The following is a 12,685-nucleotide window of genomic DNA, read 5'->3' as shown; positions in this document are numbered from 1 at the left end:
ATCATAACTTATTTCAGCTGTAGCCTAATAAACTGCATGCTTTCCCGAGTCATAGTGGGAGGACCACACAACATACTATCTCATGACTCCCAAGTTTACTTCGTTATTATATCAATATTTGCGCATAAAGGAGTTTCCACTTCTTGCATAATTAATTTTAACATCACAAAAAGATCCCACCATGTCGAACGAACACATTTTCTGTCGACAATTGTGAAATTGTTGTGCCATTTTCTGTTTCCATTAGCCCGGTCATGACTTTTTTTTAATGCGTCAGGTAATTCAGCCGCAAGAAATGGTTGGATGGAAACTTGGTTACTCTGCACCACACCAGTCCTGAAGGCTTTTCCAAAATGATTTTGGTTCCTATCCTCTAGAACTACCTCCTCGCATGTCTTCCACAGTAAATTGCTTCACTGCCAAACTGTGGTATCATCCCCCTCCCTCTGCTCCCAATCCATGGAGAATATATTTCCTTGCCAAGGTCCCTCTTCTCTTCCAAAGGTGTCCTCTCATTTTCCCTCCCCAAAGAGAATTTGGTTCATGGGTCAGTAAAAGGACTGGTGGTTTTTCCCCATAGAAATAGACTTAATACAAGGGACAAAGCCCCTCAATAAACATAGACTTCCATGGGAATGTCTCTTCTACTAATTAGATATCTATGCTAACATACAGTATGTGTACTGTAGAAATATAACTACTAGAATGGACAAAGCCACTCACAGGACATTGACTTGAATGGGAATGTCCATTATAGACATTCTGTTTGAATGGTTTCACCCTTTCACCTGTCAAATAGCTTAACTTTCATGCCCCCAAGTGGAAGCACTGATCATCTCAAATCAAATGCTCCCCTCCTGGTTTAGAGGAATAGTCACTCATCTTCTCTTCTCCTTATCCCTTTATTTTTTCTTAATTGCCGGAGGAGATAAATTTGATTCCGCTGTTTGTCTGCTGCCGCTGATGCCAAGGAGAGGACTAGCTAATAGAGGAAGCACTTTCAAGTAGAGGTCTGCACGGAACTGATTTCTTCATCCAGCTCCTGCTGCTTTTCATGCCGCTGCCGCGGTCTTCTTAACCGAGTCGCGCCTGCAAGAATTAATCACGTACCTGACCGCAGTCACACAATGTTATTTTAGATGTATCTGACGCAGCTCACTTTGCAGCCCTGGTCCCAACAATTTTGTCACCCTAGTCGAGATCAAAATGTGCAAAAATAGGTAAAAAATACCAGAGGTTCTGACTGTGCCCATTATATTCGGCTATCAGTATTAGGCTAGATGTAGTTTGAAAGATTCTAGAGTTGGGGCTAAATACAGGAGAGTGGACACTTACTTGACTAGATTAAATAATAACTTCTAGGAGCGGGACGATATCCAAGCAGAATAAACTACATGTGTTATTCCAGTCAATGTCAGAGTTTAAACTATAGCCTATCATATTTTTTATTTGAGACCACATATAGGAGCATTTGATTGCACATGCCCAGTAAAAGGGAAGAAAGGTAGGCTACAGAATGTAAATCATCAAGTATAACGAATAGTCTACAAAACAGAAAGACAACCATTTTGAAACAATCATAACTTTAATAGGAGCTGGACAATTTGCAGGCAGACAGAAAAATGTGTTATCAATATTTATTTCCTGTCCATGTCAGAGCCTAAACTATAGCATGTCATATTTAGGAAGTTAATTTCCTTGGAAAGACAACTGCATATGCTTTTCCATCCTACAGGCTATTTATTTGTGACCATGCATTTGATCTCGCACGCCCAACACAAGTGAGGTGAGGTAGGCTACAGAACGTGAAGCAGAATTATCCTATGAGAGTTTGTGAATAGTATGGCATAGGTTATTTTAATACAATAGATAACGCATCCAAAACAGAAAGATAACCATTAGAAATAATCCCAAAGTTGTTTGTCTGAATGCTAGCTCCCACCCTCAGCATAAAAAAATGCAGACCACGCTGCAATGCTATCTGTCGGGGCCAGTGGGAATGCAGCTCTCTACTTTAGCTAGCGTAACTAACTTTCATGGGCAACGATGAGCCAGCTAGTTAACATTAGCCTACTACATCCAGCTACATATTGAACTTCCATCCTCTCAGGCCAGGGGCACAGTGAATGAATTTATAGTTGGATCATAATCACCATCATAATCATTGGCCAGTACGGAGAATTAAGGAAAACCACTAGTCCAAATCACTGTCTCCATCTATGGCTAAGTTGGCAAAGGGACAACAATTCAACGAGATGCAACAATTCAAGTTTCTTTACTAATTACGTTTAGCTTTTGATGCGATGTGATTGGTGTGAAGCCAAATCCAAACTGGCTTCACTCTACACTTTTTTAGGTGCTCCAGGACCATCAACAGTTGAGCTCTCTTTTAGCTCAACGCTGATTGGCTATTATTTTATACTTTTTTATAGGGAGGCCAAATGCTCGCTGGCATCCCATGCATTCAATGGTACGGGCGGCAACAATGTCATACTCTTTTTGACCAGACAGCATCAGATAGATGGGCTACACATACTGAGACAGAGGGGTGCTATTTCACTCGCTCAGCTGCTTTCTCCGGTGACATACATTCAGCCTCTTGCAAATTGAAGGACAATTATGAAACAAAGAGAGACAAAATATAAATGATTTCGTTTTTTTCTTTGTCAAATTTATACGGAAGCCTGGCTTCCCTTAGCACTGATGAATACACACCACTGGATGACACACTTTTATGAGTTAGTGCTGCAGAGGCACTGTGCTTATGAAGGTGCTTAAAACATCTGGGTCAATTCACAACATACTTCCAGGATGCCATTGGAATTTTTCATATTTTCTATTATAGATCTATTTCTAGTAATAATATAAGGATGTAGATACGTTTTATTTGCATACTTGACTTTCCACACAGATGTACTATAGAGAATATACCTAGTTAGTAGAGCTATATGTTATAATATATATACACTGCTCAAAAAAATAAAGGGAACACTAAAATAACACATCCTAGATCTGAATGAATGAAATAATCTTATTAAATACTTTTTTCTTTACATAGTTGAATGTGCTGACAATAAAATCACACAAAAATAATCAATGGAAATCCAATTTATCAACCCATGGAGGTCTGGGTTTGGAGTCACACTCAAAATTAAAGTGGAAAACCACACTACAGGCTGATCCAACTTTGATGTAATGTCCTTAAAACAAGTCAAAATGAGGCTCAGTAGTGTGTGTAGCCTCCACGTGCCTGTATGGCCTCCCTACAACGCCTGGGCATGCTCCTGATGAGGTGGCAGATGGTCTCCTGAGGGATCTCCTCCCAGACCTGGACTAAAGCATCCGCCAACTCCTGGACAGTCTGTGGTGCAACGTGGCGTTGGTGGATGGAGCGAGACATGATGTCCCAGATGTGCTCAATTGGATTCAGGTCTGGGGAACGGGCGGGCCAGTCCATAGCATCAATGCCTTCCTCTTGCAGGAACTGCTGACACACTCCAGCCACATGAGGTCTAGCATTGTCTTGCATTAGGAGGAACCCAGGGCCAACCGCACCAGCATATGGTCTCACAAGGGGTCTGAGGATCTCATCTCGGTACCCAATGGCAGTCAGGCTACCTCTGGCGAGCACATGGAGGGCTGTGCGGCCCCCCAAAGAAATGCCACCCGACACCATGACTGACCCACCGCCAAACCGGTCATGCTGGAGGATGTTGCAGGCAGCAGAACGTTCTCCACGGCGTCTCCAGACTCTGTCACATCTGTCACATGTGCTCAGTGTGAACCTGCTTTCATCTGTGAAGAGCACAGGGCGCCAGTGGCGAATTTGCCAATCTTGGTGTTCTCTGGCAAATGCCAAACGTCCTGCACGGTGTTGGGCTGTAAGCGCAAACCCCACCTGTGGACGTCGGGCCCTCATACCACCCTCATGGAGTCTGTTTCTGACCGTTTGAGCAGACACATGCACATTTGTGGCCTGCTGGAGGTCATTTTGCAGGGCTCTGGCAGTGCTCCTCCTGCTCCTCCTTGCACAAAGGCGGAGGTAGCGGTCCTGCTGCTGGGTTGTTGCCCTCCTACGGCCACCTCCACGTCTCCTGATGTACTGGCCTGTCTCCTGGTAGCGCCTCCATGCTCTGGACACTACGCTGACAGACACAGCAAACCTTCTTGCCACAGCTCGCATTGATGTGCCATCCTGGATGAGCTGCACTACCTGAGCCACTTGTGTGGGTTGTAGACTCCGTCTCATGCTACCACTAGAGTGAAAGCACCGCCAGCATTCAAAAGTGACCAAAACATCAGCCAGGAAGCATAGGAACTGAGAAGTGGTCTGTGGTCACCACCTGCAGAACCACTCCTTTATTGGGGGTGTCTTGCTAATTGCCTATAATTTCCACCTGTTGTCTATTCCATTTGCACAACAGCATGTGAAATTTATTGTCAATCAGTGTTGCTTCCTAAGTGGACAGTTTGATTTCACAGAAGTGTGATTGACTTGGAGTTACATTGTGTTGTTTAAGTGTTCCCTTTATTTTTTTGAGCAGGGTACAATTCCTTCAGAAAGTTTTCAAACCCATTGACTTATTCCACATTTTGATGTTTTACAGTCTGAATTCAAAATGGATTAAAAACAATAATCTCAACCATTTACACAATACCTTATATTGACAGCGTTTTGAAATGTATTAAATAGAGAAATATCTAATTTACATAATTCACACATAATTCACAACTGCAAATTTTACAGTTGTGAGACTTTCTGGGTAAGCCTCTAAGAGCTTTCCACACCTGGAGTGGATCAAGCTCTGTCGAATTGGTTGTTGATCATTGTTAGACAACCATTTAAGGTCTTGCCATAGAATTTCAAGTAGATTTAAGTCAAATTGTAACTCGGCCACTTGGTAAGCAACTCCAGTGTAGATTTGGCCTTGTGTTTTAGGCTTTTGTCCTGCTGAAAGGTGAATTCATCTCCCAGTATCTGGTGGAAAGCAGACTGATCCATGTTTTCCTCTAGGATTTTGCCTGTGCTTAGCTCCAATCCGCACATGTTTTATCCTGAAACTCACCAGTCCTTAACGATTTAAACATATACCCATAATATGATGCAGCCACCTCTATGATTGACCATATGGAGAGTGGTGCTCAGTAATGTGTTGTATTGGATTTGCCCCATTTTTGTATTTAGGACAAAAAGTTAATTTCGTTGCCACATTTTTTACAATATTACTTTAGTGCCTTGTTGCAAACAGGATGCATGTTTTGGGATATTTGTTTTCTGTACAGGCTTCCTTCTTTTCACTCTGTCAATTAGGTTTGTATTGTGGAGTATCTACAATGTTGTTGATCCATCCTCAGTTTTCTCTTATCACAGCCATTAAACTCTGTAACTGTTTTAATGTCACCATTGGCCTCATGGTGAAATCCCTGAGCAGTTTCCTTCCTCTCCGGCAACTGAGTTAAGAAGGATGCCTGTATCTTTGTAGTGACTGGGTGTGTTGATACAACATCCAAAGTGTAATTAATAACTTCACCATGGTCAAAGGGATATTCAATATCTGCTTACATTTTTTTTTATCCACCTACCAATGGGTGCCCTTCTTTGCGAGGCATTGGAAAACCTCACTGATCTTTGTGGTTCAATCTGTGTTTGAAATTCACTTACAATTATCTGTATGTTTGGGATAGAGAAATGAGGTAGTCATTAATAAAACATGTTAAACATTACTATTGCACAGAGTGAGTCCCCCCCACCATTTGCTAACAAACTGTTGTTGATATTCCACTCAGGCACCAGGGCACCAAGCGTATCCAGGCCATGCTGCTGAGCTCGCTCATCATGGTGAGTACTTCTATAGCCTGATCATTTATTCAATAGTACTGTCTAACGATAGCCGTATCCACCTATCGGGATCACAACAGACTGATCAAGAATGGTGTCAATCGAGAAGAATGGCAACAGATGAATCCATTAATTGAGTCTTTTCTAATTCTGCCTAAAGGGACCTCAATGTTCTCTGTTGGTATATCTGAGTGGCGCCGAAGGAGATGGCTGCTGTTTTACGATCCCGTAATCAATTGTGCATGTTTTTTCACGTTATTTTGTACTTAATGTTTCTGCCACCATGTCTTATGACTGAAAAGAGCTTCTAGAAATCATGACAGTGATTACTCACCCCATACTGGAGAATTATTTTTTCTTCAACGAGTTGGACGGGAAGTGTTTACTTCAGACGCCTGACAAGGCCCTCATCCCCGTCATATGCAGGAGAAAGAGACATAGGTATTGTGGATGAAGATCCAGGTGCCTTGTAAGGATCCGTCGCCGAGAGGGTAATCTACCTTTACCATCGGTCCTATTAGCCAACGTACAATCAATTGATAATGAAATAGACGAACTACGATCATGTATATCCCACAAATGGGACATTAAAAACTGTAATATCTTATGTTTCACCGAGTCGTGGCTGAACGATGACATGAATAACATACAGCTGGCGGGTTTTAAGCTTTCTCGGCAGGATAGAACAGTGGTCTCTGGTAAGATAAGTGGTTGTTGTCTATGTATATTTGTTAACGACAGCAGGTACACAAAATCTAAGGAAGTCTTGAGGTTTTGCTCGCCTGAGGTAGAGTATCTCATGATAAGCTGTAGACCACACTATTTACCAAGAGAGTTTTCATCTGCATTTTTCGTAGCTGTCTACATACCATCACAAACCGATGCTGGCAATAAGACCGCACTCAGTTAGCTGTATACGGCCATAAGTAAACAGGAAAACGCTTCTAGTGGCCAGGGACTTTAATGCAGGAAACACAAATCTGTTTTACCTAATTTCTACCAGCATGTTAAATGTGAAATCAGAGGGGGAAAAAACTCTAGACCACCTTTACCCCAGACGCGTACAAATCTCTCCCTCGCCCTCCATTTGGTAAATCTGACCATAATTCCATCCTCCTGATTCCTGCTTACAAACAAAAACTAAAGCAGGAAGCACCTGTGACTCGGTCAATAAAAAAATGGTCAGATGAGGCAGATGCTAAGCTACAGGACTGTTTTGCTAGCACAGACTGGAATATGTTCCGGGATTCTTCCGATGGCGTTGAGGAGTACACCACATCAGTCACTGGCTTTATCAATAAGCGCATTGATGATGTCATCCCCACAGTGACCGTACGTACATATCCCAACTAGAAGCCATGGATTACATGGCAACATCCACACTGAGCTAAAGGCTAGACCTGCCGCTTTCAAGGAGTGGGACTGTAACCCGGAAAGCTTATAAGAAATCCAGCAATGCCCTCTGACACAACATCAGACAGGCACAGCGTCAATACAGGACTAAGATTGAATCATACTACACCGGCTCCGATGCTCGTCGGATGTGGCAGGGCTTGCAAACTATTCCAGACTACAAAGGGAAGCACAGCCGCGAGCTGATCAGTGACACAAGCCTACCAGACGAGCTAAATTACTTCCATGTTCTTTTCGAGGCAAGTAACACTGAAGCATGCTTGAGAGCATAAGCTGTTCTGGACGACTGTGTGATCATGCTTTCCATAGCCAATGTAAGTAAGGATCTGAATTGCACTCCACGAGGAGCCTGCATGGCAGGCTGACTACCTGTTACGCGAGGGCAGCAAGAAGGCAAGGTAAGTTGCTAGCTAGCATTAAACTTATCTTATAAAAAAACTATCAATCTTAACATAATCACTAGTTAACTACACATGGTTGATGATATTACTAGTTTATCTAACGTGTCCTGCATTGTATATAATCGATGCGGTGCCTGTTAATTTCTCATCGAATCACAGCCTACTTCAACAAACGGGTGATGATTTAACAAGCGCATTTGAGAAAAAAGCACTGTCGTTGCACCAACGTACCTAACCATAAACATCAATGCCTTTCTTTAAAATCAATACACAAATATATATTTTTAAACCTGCATATTTAGTTAATATTGCCTGCTAACATGAAATTGTGTCACTGCTCTTGCATTCATTGCCTGGCTCGTTGCAAACTAATTTCCCAGAATTTTACCTAATTATGCCATACCATTGAAGGTTGTGCAATGTAACAGGAATATTTAGACTTAGGGATGCCACCCATTAGATAAAATACGTACCGGTTCCGTATTTCACTGAAAGAAAAAAAAAACGTTTTGTTTTCGAGATGATAGTTTCCGGATTCGACCATATTAATGACCTAAGGCTCGTATTTCTGTGTGTTTATTATATTATAATTAAGTCTATGATTTGATAGAGCAGTCTGACTGAGCGGTGGTAGGCACCAGCAGGCTCTTAAGCATTCATTCAAACAGCACTTTCGTGCGTTTTGCCAGCAGCTCTTCGCAATGCATTGCACTGTTTGACTTCAAGCCTGTCAACTCCCAAGATTCGGCTGGTGTAACCAATGTGAAATGGCTAGCTAGTTAGCGGGTGCGCGCCAGTAGCGTTTCAAACGTCACTCGCTCTGAGACTTGGAATAGTTGTTCCCCTTGCTCTGCATGGGTAACGCTGCTTCGAGGGTGGCTGTTGTCGATGTGTTCCTGGTTCGAGCCCAGGTAGGAGCGAGGAGAGGGACGGAAGCTATACTGTTACACTGGCAATACTAAAGTGCCTATAAGAACATCCAATAGTCAAAGGTATATGAAATACAAATCGTATAGAGAGAAATAGTCCTATAATTCCTATAATAGCTACAACCTAGAACTTCTTACCTCGGAATATTGAAAACTCATGTTAAAAGGAACCACCACCTTTCATATGTTCCCATGTTCTGAGCAAGGCACTTAAACATTAGCTTTCTTACATGGCACATATTGCACTTTTACAGTGGGGGAAAAAAGTATTTGATCCCCTGCTGATTTTGTACGTTTGCCCACTGATAAAGAAAGGATCAGTTTATTATTTTAATGGTAGGTTTATTTGAACAGTGAGAGACAGAATAACAACAAAAATATATGTCAAAAATGTTATAAATTGATTTGCATTTTAATGAGGGAAATAAGTATTTGACCCCCTCTCAATCAGAAAGATTTCTGGCTCCCAGGTGTCTTTTTATACAGGTAACGAGCTGAGATTAGGAGCACACTCTTAAAGGGAGTGCTCCTAACCGCAGCTTGTTACCTGTAAAAAAGACACCTGTGCCCAGAAGCAATCAATCAATCAGATTCCAAACTCTCCACCATGGCCAAGACCAAAGAGCTCTCCAAGGATATCAGGGACAAGATTGTAGACCTACACAAGGCTGGAATGGGCTACAAGACCATTGCCAAGCAGCTTGGTGAGAAGGTGACAACAGTTGGTGCGATTATTCGCAAATGGAAGAAACACAAAATAACTCTCAATATCCCTCGGCCTGGAGCTTCATGCAAGATCTCACCTCGTGGGGTTGCAATGATCATGAGAACGGTGAGGAATCAGCCCAGAACTACACAGGAGGATCTTGTCAATGATCTCAAGGCAGCTAGGACCATAGTCACCAACAAAACAATTGGTAACACACTACGACGTGAAGGACTGAAATCCTGCAGGGCCCGCAAGGTCCCCCTGATCAAGAATACATATACATGCCCGTCTGGAGTTTGCCAATGAACATCTGAATGATTCAGAGGACAACTGGGTGAAAGTGTTGTGGTCAGATGAGACCAAAATGGAGCTCTTTGGCATCAACTCAACTCGCCGTGTTTGGAGGAGGAGGAATGCTGCCTATGACCCCAAGAACACCATCTCCACCGTCAAACATGGAGGTGGAATCATGCTTTGGGGTTTTTTTTATGCTAAGGGGACAGGACAACTTCACCGCATCAAAGGGACGATGGACGGGGCCATGTACCGTCATCTTGGGTACGAACGTCCTTCCCTCAGCCAGGGCATTGAAAATGGGTCGTGGATGGGTATTCCAGCATGACAATGACCCAAAGCACACGGCCAAGGCAACAAAGGAGTGGCTCAAGAAGAAGCACATTAAGGTCCTGGAGTGGCCTAGCCAGTCTCCAGACCTTAATCCCATAGAAAATCTGTGGAGGGAGCTGAAGGTTCGAGTTGCCAAACTTGGAGAAGATCTGCAAAGAGGAGTGGGACAAAATCCCTCCTGAGATGTGTGCAAACCTGGTGGCCAACTACAAGAAACGTCTGAAATCTGCGATTGCCAAAAAGGGTTTTGCCACCAAGTACTAAGTCATGTTTTGCAGAGGGGTCAAATATTTATTTCCCTCATTAAAATGCAAATCAATTTATAACATTTTTGACATGCGTTTTTCTGGATTCTTTTGTTGTTATTCTGTCTCTCACTGTTCAAATAAACCTACCATTAAAATTATAGACTGATAATTTCTTTGTAAGTGTGCAAACGTACAAAATCAGCAGGGGATCAAATACTTTTTTCCCCCACTGTACTTTCTTCTCCAACACTTTGTTTTTGCATTATTTAAACCAAATTGAACATGTTTCATTATTTATTTGAGGATAAATTGATTTTATTGATGTATTATATTAAGTTAAAATAAGTGTTCATTCAGTATTGTTGTAATTGTCATTATTACAAATAAATACAAAAAATCGCCCGATTAATCGGTATCTGCGCTGAAAAATCATAATCGGCCGACCTCTAATCCTGACGGGTTGCATCACTGCCTTGTATGTCATCTGCTCGGCCTCTGACCGCAAGACACTACAGAGGGTAGTGCGTCTGGCCCAGTACTTCACTGGGGCCAAGCTTCCCGCCATCCAGGCCCTAAAAATTGTCAGACTCCAGCCACAATAGTCATAGACTGTTCTTTCTGCTACTGCACGGCAAGTGGTACCGGAGCGCCAAGTCTAAGTCCAAAAGGCTTCTTAACAGCTTCTACCCCCAAGCCATAAGGCTCCTGAACAGCTAATCAAAGGGCTACCCAGATCCCTCTTTTACGCTGCTGCTACTCTGTTTATTATCTAATTATCTAATTATTGTTGTAACTCTATATTTTAACGCTGACAGGTATAATACATTATGACGCTTATGACAAATCATACGATTTGTCATAAGCATGTATACACAGTGCATTCGGAAAGTATTCAGACCCCTTGACTTTTTCCACATTTTGTTATGTTACAGCCTTTTTCTCAGGATCCCGAGTGGCGCAGCAGTCTAATGCACTGCGTATCAGTGTGAGAGGTGTCACTACAGTCCCTGGTTTGATTCCAGGCTGTATCACATCCAGCCGTGATTGGCCCAGCGTCGTCTGGATTTGGCCGAGGTAGGCCGTCATTGTAAATAAGAATTTGTTCTTAACTGACTTGCCTAGTTAAATAAAGGTTCAATTCTAAAATTGATTTTAAAAAATAAACTCCGTTACCTACACACAATACTCCATAATGACAAAGCGAAAACAGGTTTTTAGACATTTTTGCAAATTTATTAGAAATAAAAACAATCACCTTATTTACATACGTATTCAGACCTTTTGCTATCGGACTCGAAATTGAGCTCTGGTGCATCCAGTTTCCAGTGTTCAGCCTTGATGTTTCAACAACTTGATTGGAGTCCACCTGTGGTAAATTAAATTGATTGGACATGATTTGGAAAGGCACACAGCTGTCAATATAAGGTCCCACAGTGCATGTCAGAGCAAAATCCAAAGCCATGAGACAGAGGAATTGTCCGTAGAGCTCCGAGACAGGATTGTGTCGAGGCACAGATCTGGGGAAGTGTTGCAAAACATTTCTGCAGCATTGAAGATCCCCAAGAACACAGTGGCCTCCGTCATTCTTAAATGGAAGAAGTTGGAACCACTAAGACTTTCCCAAGAGCTGGACCGCCTGGCCAAACTGAGCAATCGGGGAGAAGGGCCTTGGTCAGGGAGGTGTCCAAGAACCCTATGGTCACTCTGACAGAGCTCCAGATTTGCTCTGTGGAGATGGTTGTCCTTCTGGAAGTTTGTCCTATTTCTGCAGCACTCCACCAATCAGGCCTTTATGGTAGAGTGGCCAGACAGAAGCCATTCCTCAGTAAAAGGCACATGACAGCCTGCTTGGAGTTTGCCAAAAGGCACCTAAAGACTCTCAGACCATGAGAAACAAGGTTCTCTGGTCTGATGAAACCAAGATTGAACTCTTTGGCCTGAATGCTAAGCATCACGTCTGAAGGAAACCTGGCACCATCCCTACGGTGAAGCATGGTGGTGGCAGCATCATGCTATGGGGTGGTTTTTCAGCGGCAGGGACTGGGAGACTAGTCAGGATCGAGGGAAAGATGAACTGAGAAAAGTACAGAGATCCTTGATGCAAACCTGCTCCAGAGCGCTCAGACTGGGGCGAAGGTTCACCTTCCAACAGGACAACGACCCTAAGCACACAGCCATGAGAACACAGGAGTGGCTTCGGGACAAGTCTCTGAATGTCCTTGTGGCTCATCCAGAGCCTGTACTTGAACCCGATTGAACGTCTCCAGAGAGACCTAAAAATAGCTGTGCAGCAACGCTCCCCATCCAACCTGACAGAACTTGAGAGGATCAGAGAAGAATGGGAGAAACACCCCAAATACAGGTGTGACCAGCTTGTAGCGTCATACCCAAAATGACCCGATGCTGTAATCGCTGCCAAAGGTGCTTCAACAAAGTACTGAGTAAAGGGTCTGAATACTTATGTAAATGTGATATTTCAGTTTTTATTTAATACATTTGTGAAAAAAAAGAGAAAAAAG

The 12,685-nt window shown here is 42.9% G+C and overlaps 1 protein-coding gene across 4 annotated transcripts in view; it reads left to right on the top strand.

The window, feature by feature from the left end:
* The window catches only part of efr3a (EFR3 homolog A (S. cerevisiae)), a 255,603-nt gene that overhangs the window by 181,957 nt on the left and 60,961 nt on the right, over positions 1-12,685 (top strand). For all 4 annotated transcript variants that reach the window (XM_014139101.2, XM_014139102.2, XM_014139103.2 and 1 more), the window contains one exon: positions 5,788-5,839. In XM_014139101.2, the coding sequence (XP_013994576.1) occupies positions 5,788-5,839 (52 nt within the window). The remainder of the gene's footprint in view (positions 1-5,787; positions 5,840-12,685) is intronic.

The sequence above is a fragment of the Salmo salar genome, chromosome ssa14, assembly GCF_905237065.1.
Source record: "Salmo salar chromosome ssa14, Ssal_v3.1, whole genome shotgun sequence".
In the NCBI taxonomy this organism is placed as follows: domain Eukaryota; kingdom Metazoa; phylum Chordata; class Actinopteri; order Salmoniformes; family Salmonidae; genus Salmo; species Salmo salar.
Note: the sequence above shows the minus strand (reverse complement) of the source record. Positions and strands in the feature narration are given on the sequence as shown.